The sequence below is a fragment of the Caenorhabditis remanei genome, chromosome V, assembly GCF_010183535.1.
Source record: "Caenorhabditis remanei strain PX506 chromosome V, whole genome shotgun sequence".
NCBI classification, from domain to species: domain Eukaryota; kingdom Metazoa; phylum Nematoda; class Chromadorea; order Rhabditida; family Rhabditidae; genus Caenorhabditis; species Caenorhabditis remanei.
In genome coordinates, this window is record NC_071332.1 from 11,270,190 (window position 1) to 11,282,976 (window position 12,787).

Genomic DNA, 12,787 nt, shown 5'->3' on the forward strand with positions numbered 1-12,787 from the left:
AATAGGAGTGAGAGGAATCGAAAAGAGGCAAAATTGATGACACATTTAGATATCCAGGTGGAAAAATTGAGAGAGAAAACACAGATTCGGATCCGCTTGGAAATGAAGAATAGTGTTTATTGTTGTACTTGTTGTCTTATTTTTCAGACATTTTTTCACCTAGTTTAGGAAAATATGTTTCGAATTTTATATAACTATGAGTGAAGATATTAATTTGATTCTGTTTTCTAAGTTTGGCTGAAAACGTTCATCTTCTCTTTCGTATCACATGATTTAAGTTTGTGTGAAGATACTTGTATTTGCTTAAAAAGTTGTTTCGTATTCTCATCGATATCTTGTAAACTTTGCAATTCGGAATAGAAAACGCACATAATATTCTTCCTCCTATTCACATATCAGTTATTTTTTGAATGAATGAAGTTATCATACAGACAAAGCACATTCACCGGTTATTCATTTTCAAGTTAAGTTATTCATCTTCCCATTCTTCGAAAATGGGAAACACAGATTAATCCAGCGCGAAACACCCGATTGATATCTTTTCTGCGAATATTTATAGATTGGTCATCGAAGATTCAAGCATATTTTTTCTTATCCTGCAAGTGTATCTTCGCAATGCTGACGACACAAACGGTGTATTTTCCGTACGGAACTGGCATACGGTATATCGAAAAGATTGATATTTGCTAGCCGAACATGTCAGTGCTTTTAGTTTTAGAAGAGGCTCTGATCTTATTAATAAAAAGATAAATTCTTCCTAAGAGTTTGAAGAAAGACTCGTACAAAAAATACCGGTAACAGATTTCAGGAAGAACGAAAACAACTAGAAAAAAGTTATGTGTAGCATCCAATATCCTTGGACCACCTTGGATTCTCATGGTAGTGATATGTGATTGGTTCCATTTGAGGACCAGATTTATAATTGGCGTCCGAATGAACACATTTCATATCGGAACGTTGAGGAATCTGAAAAAAAGTTTTGACGATGAAAAGTGTTTGCAAAACAGTGTTCAAATGCAGAATCTAAAAAGTCGGTTAGGAAATGAGAAAATTTAAAACGAGATAAAAAACTCACCAAACATCCTTCACTATTTGGACAAGTTGACATGTATCCTTTCTTGTAGTAGCAACGGAATAGAATTACGAAATAGTAGGAATGAGTTGGTAGTCTTTCAGAAATGCTTTGGACAACTGTGGAGTTCATTAATCTGAAAAAAGAAGAAAATGTTCATTTGTTTAGTATTCTTAGCGTACGATACGACTTACTTTTCAAAATCTTTCTGAATCGGTTCCAAAATTGAGATATTCAATTTCAAATCATCCATCATTTCATAATTACTCATACCAAATGGAACTGAATCTTGTCCATCTGTATCAAATGGTTTTTGCATGTGCAACAGAAAGTTGTTCTTCACTAAATGCAGTTTTTTATCGGGAACATTGAATGATCGATGAATCCACATTGAATTCAAACTTGATGGTCTTGCCACTATTTTTCCAGCATCTTCCCGATTGACGAACCAGGAATGTCCGAAGATTTCTTGAAAGTTCATATCAGACATATTTGGTTTATTGTGAAGCATCATCTCCCGTTTCGGATATTGAAGTGTTACAATTTCAGGGTTCAAAAAGAAAAATGAGGAGAATTCGTCAAAGTAAGTGTTGAATCCACGTGGAATCAGAATGTCATCTAGGTCGAAAAATGTGACAAATGATGCAGCTTCCTTGTATTGTAGCAGACAATCCGTGTGTGCTCCTGCTTGATTTCTCCATTCGACATTCGAATTCGGCTCTGTGGAATTCAGATTTCTCTCAAATTTCATTCTCATCCAATAGTCGATTGTTACATATCCTTGTTTTTCATATTCTTTGATCAAATCAAAGTATTGATCAAGTATACTCGTAATGTAAAGATGGAGATGACCACCGAAATGACGAGATATGTGGGCGTGAGCCACGAATATTTGCCATTGTTCAGAAATAAATTGAGGTGAAAGACATATGACAACTGGAGCTGGAGCAGTTTTTCGGGCATGGCGGAATGGTATCTGAAAATGGAGGTGTGTTCGAAATCGTCTCAGATATCGAACGAAACCTGCATCCGAGTTTCCCCGGTTGTGATCTCTAATTTAGAAAGATTCGGTAGAGAATTAGTTGTCGCCACGACATTCACATATGCACAACCCGAGTAGGATTCCCTGGAAAACGTTTGATTTTTCGTGGTCTTTTTCATATATGAGTCTGAGATTATAAAATAAAATTATTGTGAAATGCACTTATTTCATATTAACCCTGAGCTCAACAGACGACTTTTTTCGACAAGGTTATACATAGCTTGCTAAATGCGACATTCCCGGAAAAAAACTCACACAACTATTTTCGGAACAATATCGACAGAATATCCTGACCCATTTGTTGCCACCAAATGCATCTTATACTTTGTAATATCTCTCATTGTATTCCTATTCATCAATAAAACCATTGCCAGGGCATTTTCTCCAAGCGACTTAGATTTCGGATAGTAATAAGTGTTGACAATGTATGCATCCGTGTTGGTGACAGGGTCTCCAAAGAAAGTATCAGCCAGATCATTCTTGAAAGAATCATACATGATGAGATACTGGTCACCATCTTCCAAAATAGTGGGGACAATGAAAAAAGTAAGAAAGTAGATAGTACTAACAGTGATGACAAACACCCATTTCTGAAAGAAAAAAACGTTGTTTTAATTCAATAATTTCTATAAAAACTACCATTTTCTTGAGATCCACCATCCTGAGACAAGTCCTTCCTATAAAACAAAGAAGCGTCTAGAACAATATTCAGTTACATCTAAAGATCGTTGTCTCTGTCCAGAGGATAGCGTGCACCCACTTTTGCTTCTGCCTCTCTTCTAGGTGCAAACACGTTTTCCCGTCTCACGAACCTACAGCCAGGAAGGAAATATGAAAATCGTTCCTTGTTTCTGAGATGAACAAGATTACGGAGATCTGGTACAAATTTATTTGAAGAACCAGCTTTCAAATTTGTTTCGTGTATTCCTTGCTGTTTTCAATTTATTTTCCTTTTTTTTGGATTCTCTTTCCGGATGCATGTGATAGATTAACGGAGTTGAAATCGAATTCGTTTCTTTAGCTCTGATATTTTTTCGATTACTGACATATTTTTGGTAATAATTTTCTATAAAAAGCGTTCTCTTCCAAAACTTTAATATATTCGGCTATTCAAACGTTTGACACTTTTATGATTTTCTTTTTTCGACTTCTCGATAATATAATTTCCCAAAACTCGGGTTTAGAACTGAAATATTAACGGCTTAATTTCTATCCCAATAAAGTGCTGAGAGACTTTTTTCGAGAATAATTTAATTTGTTTCACACTTTCAGTTTGTTGAAAAGTATGTCTTGACTTTTTCAAACTGCCGGGTTTACTCTTTTCAGAAACGGATTTTTATCGGGGAAGAGTACTTAAAGAAGCCACTACGTTCCCAAATAGATTCCTTCAGTTATTGAAGCTTACAACTTTTATGAGTATTCTGGAAAATGGCAGTTCTAGAATAAGAACTCAGGTATTTTTGGGCAAGAGTTGGGCAACGAAACTTTCGATTGGGCCATGTGACCCGTGAATAGGGCACAGTGCCCGCAAAAAGGGCCACATGGCCCAGTGGGCGCAAGTTGGGTGCAGGTTGGGCCACAGGTTGAGAGATAGGAAAACTTGGCGGATGTGGGCACAGGTTGGGCGCTTGGTGAGGATGGATGAGCACAGCATGGGCACGGAGTGGGCACAGGTTGAGAAATCGCGATCTACTGCACACTCTGATTTTTCGCCACGATTTTTCTTTTTTATTTCGTTTCTTTTTCAATTTTATCGTCCTTTTATATAATTCTACTTATTTCGCACAGAAAATGAAACAAATCTAAATTCGACTTAACAGGTAAGACAGTATTTTTTATTTGTTTTTGTTTACTTTTGGTGAAATTTCAGCTGAACAAAAAATGATTTCAACAACACAAGAATCATCACCAACTACGCTCTCCAGCTGCTCATTTTCTTCTATCTTTAATTTTTTGCATTTACTCGGAATTTTTTGTTGTAATTTGTATATTTGTAGTTTTCACGAAAAATTATTTCCTTTTCCTGTATCCCTATGTTCCATCTTCTAGTTTGACCAATTTCAGCTTATATTATCCTATTACTTTCCATAATTTTTGAAATAATTGTTTCGTGTTTGAATTTGACAAATAAATAGTAGAAAAGTACAAAAATGTGTAATCTTGTTAATTATTGTGATTAATGGGAAAGAGAAAAGGGAGCTGAATGCTGCGCGTTAAACCGAATTTCGGCACTTTGCCCACGAAATGGGCCATGTTGCCCAGAATATGGGCATGATGGCCCGCGTAGGGCGGGCCATACGGCCCAAAAATACCTGAGTAATGCTTTTAAAAAGGCATTCCACTCCTCCGTCAATCTACGAAAATAACTTTAATCTTGTTCATCAAATCTTTTGTTTCCACATTTTCGTGGAACGAACGTAAAAAAAACTTTCACATCGAAGATCCTTCGTTCCGACATAGAAGTGTCCACCTGGTTCAGATATATGCAGACTACGGAGATGGAAGAGATATCATTTTCAGGATTTCTGATGTGAGATAAACAAGACGAGGAAGATCTAGTACGAACTTCTTTTTTTCAAAAACTCGAATTATGTTCATTTCAATTCTGAAAAAGTCCGTATTTGATACCGAAAGATTTTTAGTTTGAAGCAACGTATTACAACATTTTTAAACGAATTCATTTTACAAAAGAAATTTCAAATATTTACAATTACGATGAAAATTTGTCAAGGTTAAAGCCGATGGAATGAGAAAAAAAAGAAATAAACCGGAAAGAAAGAATAATGAACAATAGAATTATTGGGGGAAGGCCCATCTCTGTTGTTTAGTAGCTGCGAGAGATTTTCTTCTTCATGGCCTCAATGGTTTCTGAAATATATGGGATGAGGATCGAGATCATAGGTCCAGTCAATTTCCTCCTTCTCCAAAAACTAACCATTCAACATATCAATCTTCTTCTCCGCGCACCGATTGATTCTGTGAAGATTCGCGTTATCTGCTCGCAACTTTTGGATTTCCGGATTCCCATTTTCGAGATCTTGTTTTTTCTCGAAACCATCGAAATCAGTGTTTCCTTCACGGCAGTCCCTCCAATTTGTATTTTGGGAAAAACGTTCCGTGTTACGACCCAATGGCACTTCGGGTCTATTGTTACAGTTTGAGAGTCTACCATCGAATTCCTTGACGTTGTCTGGAGTGTTGAGACTAGCTGATTCATAATGATTCGGATCTTTTTCCAAGAACTTGACTGTTTTTTCGAGTCGAGCCACTTGGCCTGAAAATTTGTTATGTGGGTTTGATAGATTAAAAAAAAGTTTTCTTACTTTCCAGCATCTTGATTTTCTCAGAAGAAATAGAGCACGAACGTTTGTAGTCGTCTCTCTCAACCTCAACTTTCTCAGTTTTGCACGAGAGCTGTTTGAATTCATCTGAAATATTCCGAATTCAAAAAATGTTTTCTTAGAAGTAACTCACCTTTCAAATTGGATATGTAATCCTCGTATTGATCATTACAAACCAAGTTGTATTCGTAGATATTTTTTTCGATTTCCATGTGTTCAAATTTTTTTTCGAGTCGATTAAGCTTTGCTGAAATAGAAGTGAAAATTAGAACATTTATCTTTTCGAATGAACAATCTGAACTTACCTCTCAATGCGTCATTTTCACTGTCTTTCAATTTCAGTTTCTGCTCGAATTCGTTGTTTTGACAATTCAATTTTTGTTGGAAGTCTGAAATTCAGTAGTTTAATCAAGAAATCCAGATTTGGATAACTGACGAGCATGGCTGGATTTGACATTTGTCGCAATAGCTTCGATGGTTTTGATTTGATCTTTCGTGGCGTTTGGAACTGAAAAATGAAATATACGGGTATGAAGAAGTTCTGGAATGTAACTCTCGTTGTTCAAAACTTTGTCTAAATGGAAAGTAATGACGAATTGACTCACCGATTCCTTGAACATATCTGTTGAGCTCGTTGGCATAATGATCCACTGGAATTGGACGATCCGCGCTGAATGGAGTCGCCGCGTAGTGCATTGTTTCTGAAAAACAGTATTTTTAGTCACTACAACTACGAGAGGGGAATTTGGAAACAAGATAAGAAACAAAATCAGAATTATTAACAGCAAAATTGAGATTATGGTTGTAATTGTGAAGAATCATGTTGAACAATAAATATAATATCGAACATTAAATTGATTCATCAAAATAGTTGAATGAACGAAAATAGTACAGTAATACTATTCATATAACTACGGTTTATTGGCAAGTGTTTTCTAATTGACCGACAAATGTATCTAAAGTACTTTTCTATGTTTCTTTTGAACATGACCCATTTCCTGTTGAAAATGCCACAGCTGTCTATTTCTATCTTCTTCTTTCTCTCTCTCTGGGCATTTCATTCTTGATTTTACCGCTTATCAAGCCCTTAGTGGGTTTTATGAGCGAGTTAAATTCATCGACAATTTCGTGTCCTTGATTATAGTAGTCAGGTTTTTCAAAAATGAGACAGAAAACAGTACTTGTTACTGAAAAAAGTTTAGGTTGAAAGTCTAAAAATATCTCACATTAAGCTACCAGTCAAACAAAGTTCAGCTTAAAAGTCAAAGTCTGGCCGTGGAGATATAAGTGGCTTTAGAGGTGTTTTACATTAATATTTGAAAAAAAAAACCGTTTTCTTCATACAACCTTGGACTAGCGGCAAATATCATGCAAGATTCTGAGAAAATAGACGCAGAGAACCAGAAACACAACAAAAACTTTTCGAACGACCCTAGTCGCAAATGTAAAGTTGTCGGGAATTTTTTGAGATGTTTTAAACGCCAGTTGTTGGAGTCATAATGAATAAGTGTAACACATTAGAGAAGAAGAATTGAGTGGCGGGAAGCAAAATGATTATCAAACAGAAGATACTATAGATAAAGAGAATTGAGTAGCATGAAGTAGTCCAATAATTCACAATACCGATAGAGTGTATGCATATAGGGGAGGGGAGACAAATATCAATTTGAATTTGAGATGCATATTATGCAAAAATTTGAATGATTGAGAAAAAAATAGACAGAGATGAAGAGAGAAGGTATTAAAAGGGCGTTAGAACATGCATTACGGAATGAGAGTAAATCAATATATGAGGAGACACGGGGAAAGGGTCCGAAAAAGGTTTCGCGGGAAGAATATAATGGTCACGTCAGTGTAGTGGTGAGGAGGAGGGAAGGATATGTTGTGCAAGGAAACGTTTGTAATGTGAACTGTTCCAGGTGGCTCACATCTGGTCGTCACTCATCTTCTTCCACGGCACATTTTCTCTCTGGTTCTCCGGAGTATTACAAAAAGAGTGTTGTATACGAACATCATACAAAACAAGTATATTCAAAACTCTAACAAAAAACATTCCGAAGTAGAAACTCTCAAACAAGTTGCATTTAATGATAGACGAAAGAGAAGAATTGTGAATATTTCACCATGGTTACGAAAATCTGTCATGGGGTAGTGAGCTGGCGTGGATGTGGAGGCAGAGAAAGAAGTCTCAAAAGAATATATTTAATTGGAAGTTCCTGAGAAGAAAGAAGATTATGATTATTCTTGTTTCCTCTTTTCAGGGCCGTTCGGTTACAAACTTAAAATACGACAGATCGAGAATTTAAAGAAAGTCTCAGAAGTTTGAACACAGAAAATTGCTCAATGTATCGTGTAGTCGAATTCTTTGTGAGTGTAGAATTTTAAAAGAAATAATGATTGAAGAACGTACCGAAGCGTGTCCAACGAGATGCGTAATCGGTAAGTAACGTACCCACGTTTCATTGTAATTACCGGCATCATGGTGGCGATAAGTTTATAATTACGAAGTCAATGCAGAAAAAATCGAATTGGTTGCTTTGTTAGTTTTTTTTTCGAAACTGACCATAATGTGTTGCTCGGATTGAAAAAAAGGTGATTTTCGTTATTGAGCTATCATACGCTGAAAAATTTCAAAAGATACTAAAGGATATCCAAACATAGTTTACGAACAGAGAAACGTTTCATGGAACTTCTATGGTTTCTAGAAACTGCGTGAGATTCAAAGTTTGAGATTCGCGTGTTTGACTAAACTTTCCGTGACCTTGCTTATTTCCGATTCAAATCTTTCCAAGATTTTTTTGAAACTGAATTCTGGACGATTTATCTCTACCCGTTCAGATTTCGTATTCAAAGACAAGAATCTTTCGGTGAGTGTTACTTCTTGAAAATTAAAAATCTTAGTGATGATTTCCAGAAGGAAAAAAATACGACTGTATGCGCAATGCGTATAGTTTCAATCTTCATCTTCTTTTTGTCTCTTGAGAGTCTTTCAACAACTGCAGTCTCTTCTAGTGAATTTTGTTTTTTTCAACTTCTTATCAATTGTGTCACTTTGGTCATTAACAATTATGATTTCAGAACAATCAAATCTCAAACTAATCGCAGAAGATTTTCGTATTTTGGCACGTGTGACTAATGCAATATTTCTTCATAATGCTGCACTCAACAGACAGATTCAAGTGGATGACGTTGTATCAGAACTCTTTCAAATTTCCAAAGAACGATTCAACGCAATTATCAATGTAGATGTGAAGACAGCGATACCGGAAATTAAACGAATGAAGAAAAATAAATGGACGCCGACACATAATTCCCAAAACTTTACAAGTTACCTGATGCCACAAATTTCAAAAATCTACTCGGATCTGCCGGAAAACATAAAAAAGTTGAAAAAAGTTGGCAGTATTTCTTCGGATGAATTACTGATAGAAGCAGCAGCGGTTCGAACAAAAGATATTTTCAACACAACATGTTCTCGATTGGATTTCGAAAACATGAAAAAGTTCAGAATGCTTTTCGCTGGAAAACCTGATAACTATCAAATACCAGAGAACAATGAAATTGAAAAAATACTCAAAACATTCAAGAGTCAATCTAAGAAAGTGATTGAATGCATGAAAGGTTTGAAAGATTTAGAAGTCAAACTGAGGCAGCTATCAATTATAAAGGCCTACGATCGATACAAAACAGTTCAGAAGGTTAAGAAAATAGTTATGGATTTTGAGATTGCCCAGAATTCTGCGGGTCTATGGGGGAACGCTTTGGACACCCTGAAATCATATTTTAATTCTACAAATGATATTGCAAGTTCCTCAATATTGGGAACTAATGCTACCCAATTTCTTGAGAAAATGAGCATTGTGATGGATCAAGTGAATCAGTCAGTATGGACTACCGAATACCACACATATGATTACACTGATACTGACTTGACGTTCACTGCTGGTTTTCGAGATTCAAGTGACTTATTGAAAGTTTTCCAAGATTTGAGAAGTCCTTGGTTTCAAAAGAAGATTGCAAGAGGCGCAAGTACAGCTAAACTGATCAAAGCTCTTCAGCCATATCGAAATATTTCTCAAATGATTATTAATTTGGAAACCGAATGGAATTTAATGATGGATTTTTCTGAGCAAAAAATCGATACTGATGTTTTGAATGGAGTGTCAGTTTTGAAAAATATCAAAACCTTCGCGGCGAAGTCTACAAAACACTTGAAGCTTTTGGAAAATATCAAGGGGAAAATAATACAATGTCAAAGTTTTGGGACGAAAGTTTTTGATAGTTCAGCTTTCATCCGTTTCGAAAAAGAACAACAACCTGGTGAGAAAGTGATGAATCAGCTTGCAAAATTATCGAAACATATCTCGGACGTGAGTTCTAAATTGATGAGAGAGTCTAATTTATTCGAAACACGGCTTATATACAATGAACAAATTTTGAGTGTATTATCAGGAGTAAATGGAAATTTTAATGATTCCTTCAAAATAGTGAAAGAAACTGAAGTATTAATCGATTCATTTGGAGATAAGTCATCGCGTTTTTATGATTTCATTGAAAATATAGCATCTGTATCAGAAGAGTTGAACCATTTGAGAGTGTTTTCTGAGAATGTTACATCAGTGACAACAACATTTGGAATCCACAAGGTCTTGGAAAGTTCGAAGATTCTTGCAGTTGCCGAATGCTTCCGGTGAGAAATAATTTCCTTTCAATTCAGAGATTATCAAAATATTTGCAGTGACCATGTAGACGAGTTGAAAGAGACAAAACAGATTCTTGAAATACAACAGCATATTCTAAATTTTCCGAAAAATTATATAATGGATGAAATCATTAAATATTTGAAAAAGCTTTCCAAGGTAAGAAAACGAAATACATTTGTTTTTTTGAACACAAAATTTTCAGGTTCGACTCGAAATGAAAAATATTGGAAAATTGGTTTTAGCTCTTCGTAAAGTTAATCAAAACCAAAGGAACAAAACGGATAACCATGTTTTAACACTAAAAAATTCGAAATCATTATCAGAAAACCTCGGACAAAGTACGAAAGTATTAGAAGATTTAGAGGAAGCTCGAAGGAATCGAGAAGAATTTCGGAAGAATTCGAAATTCTCATCGAATGTTGTCGCGATTATTGGTAGGCAAGGATTGGCTGATTGGATGAAACCGATGAATCGGTTCGATCTTTTGTTGAAAGAAGCGGATCAACTGGATAGAGAAGCGAAGGAATCTCGGAATGCGACATTGATTGAGATGACTGATATATTTGAAAAAGCAACTAAAATTCATGGAATTGTTGGCAGTAAAGATCTGCTCAACAAAGTGTTTGGTATAGTAATTTACTTCGGTTCAAACTTAAAATAATCCCAAGTTTCAGAAGAACTCGAAATTCATTATCCAGAGGATGAGAAAGATGCAATGGAATTCTTCCAATTGGTCCGAAATCTGGATCTTGATTTTTCGAAACATCAGGCGCGTCTCAAAAATGTTCGTGTTACTGTCACGTCATTAAAACAATATTTTGATGAAATATTTGGACATATCAAACCGAAAACAGTCACGATAGAAATCAAACCAGCCGTCTCTTGGATTGTCATTTTGAGCATTTCAATCGGATTCTTCTTTTTCGTTATCATAGGGATCTTCGCTGTATATGGATTGACTGAAAGTGGTAGAACGAAATACAAGAATTGGTATTTATATTATTTCGGGAAACATGCCGATTTTGAGAAGCGTTGGAGATACTCTGTAAGTGTTTTCTTCTTCATTTTTCTTATTATCAATTTTTTCAATAATCTTCAATATTCAGAATTTCATGGATACCACAGATGGGAAAAATGCCTTGTTAGATGCTGTACGTGAGGGGAATAGAGCTAATTTGTTGAAAGTATTGAAGAATGGAGCATACATTGATGCTTATAATAGTAAGCGATTATTTTAGACCATCAGAAATTTCCATTTTTTCAGAATTCGGAAATACCTCACTCCACGTGGCAACCAAGTTTGCTCATCCAGATCTTGTGGAACTTCTGATCAAATATGGAGCAGATCGTTCTCTTCTGAATTACAAGAATCGAACACCTGTGCAGATGATTCCCCATGACTACAAAACCGCGTACCCAGAGAGAATTGAAAAATATGAACAAATTATGGGAATTTATGAGAAATATGAGAAGAAATCATTCAGAATGGGTCAGTTTAAGTGATAATAATGTTTGGTCAAACAAAACACTTCCAGCTGTTCCTCGTGAGTTCCCAGATAGTTCATTCCATATTTGGATGGACGATGCGACGGATGAGAAGCTTTGCAACAAATTCATGGATAAATTCAGGGCGATTGTAGGACTTTGATACATACAATTGATTAAAAAAACTTTTTCAGACATCCGATGAAGCCTTACCAACGACAACTCATTGTGTTGTTAGAGTGGATACAAACGGAATTCTGGAAACTAGTCATTTAGATCTTTTTATGTGGATTTTCCATGGTGTGATTATTGTGAAAGAGCAATGGATGACTGATTGTTTGGAAAATGAAAAAGTGATTATGGAGGATGAAAAATACTTGGTTGAGAAGGTCAAATTCAACGGAGTCGTTTACAATTCAATTCTTCCATGGACTGAATACATGGCCAAGGGAGAAATGCCCTATTTGATTGGTGTTTTTGTGGCAGTCACCATCCCAGACTATAAAAATTGTGAGTTTTCAGATAAGCAGTTTTTCAAACTTATTGTAGACAGCAGTGAACTCAGTTATTGACTTTTTTCAGTGTTAACTCTATCGACTATTGTGACGAATCAAGGCGGAGTGATGATGAGTACATTCCCTCTGAAAGAGCAGTTCAACCGAAACTCTCATCCGTATCTTCATGCTCACTTGGGACCACTGTTCTTGATTCATGATGGGACAATTGATTTGAGTGTTTACAAGAATGATAAAGACAAAATGTACACATTGTTCACTGAAGAAGAATTTATCGTTTTCATGCTGAAACGAAATATTAACAGAGATAATAGAGAGAACCCTATTCCTGTGATGATTAATGACGAATAAAATATTTTGATGAATTATTTCGCGGCATGTGAAATTTAGATTTTTGGTGGAGAATTTCATTTCAGTTTAATGGCTTGCCAGCTGAAACTATTGCGCATCCGGTTTCACATGAACGTTTTTTTTTTTGAAATTGGACCAATAAAAAATTATAGAACTTTATGAATAAATTCACGCGATTTCCTCGTCAATTTTATTAAACTTCACAGTTAATATTTCACGTGAACATTCACGTCACAACATCCCCAAAACCTTTATGTGCTCTATTTTTTTCTATATAT

The 12,787-nt window shown here is 35.6% G+C and overlaps 3 protein-coding genes across 3 annotated transcripts; 1 reads left to right on the forward strand and 2 right to left on the reverse strand.

Moving 5' to 3' along the window:
- Positions 1 to 834: 834 nt before the first annotated feature.
- Positions 835 to 2,774, reverse strand: GCK72_019018 (uncharacterized protein; the record flags this gene model as incomplete). Its single annotated transcript, XM_003115331.2, has 6 exons — positions 835 to 966; positions 1,076 to 1,208; positions 1,267 to 2,048; positions 2,096 to 2,198; positions 2,370 to 2,704; positions 2,754 to 2,774. 6 exons carry the CDS (start codon positions 2,772 to 2,774, stop codon positions 835 to 837), a joined length of 1,506 nt encoding a protein of 501 aa, XP_003115379.2.
- A 2,164-nt stretch (positions 2,775 to 4,938) lies between these two features.
- GCK72_019019 (uncharacterized protein) lies at positions 4,939 to 6,151 on the reverse strand (the record flags this gene model as incomplete). Its single annotated transcript, XM_003115666.2, has 7 exons — positions 4,939 to 4,982; positions 5,050 to 5,388; positions 5,438 to 5,542; positions 5,589 to 5,702; positions 5,761 to 5,844; positions 5,892 to 5,963; positions 6,061 to 6,151. 7 exons carry the CDS (start codon positions 6,149 to 6,151, stop codon positions 4,939 to 4,941), a joined length of 849 nt encoding a protein of 282 aa, XP_003115714.2.
- Positions 6,152 to 7,848: 1,697 nt separating this feature from the next.
- On the forward strand, positions 7,849 to 12,509 carry GCK72_019020 (uncharacterized protein; the record flags this gene model as incomplete). Its single annotated transcript, XM_053732843.1, has 11 exons — positions 7,849 to 7,894; positions 8,534 to 9,775; positions 10,019 to 10,145; positions 10,194 to 10,314; positions 10,361 to 10,784; positions 10,833 to 11,203; positions 11,265 to 11,379; positions 11,423 to 11,647; positions 11,694 to 11,794; positions 11,838 to 12,153; positions 12,226 to 12,509. The coding sequence occupies 11 exons, from the start codon at positions 7,849 to 7,851 to the stop codon at positions 12,507 to 12,509; spliced, it is 3,372 nt and encodes a 1,123-aa protein (XP_053581756.1).
- Between the last annotated feature and the right edge of the window lie 278 nt (positions 12,510 to 12,787).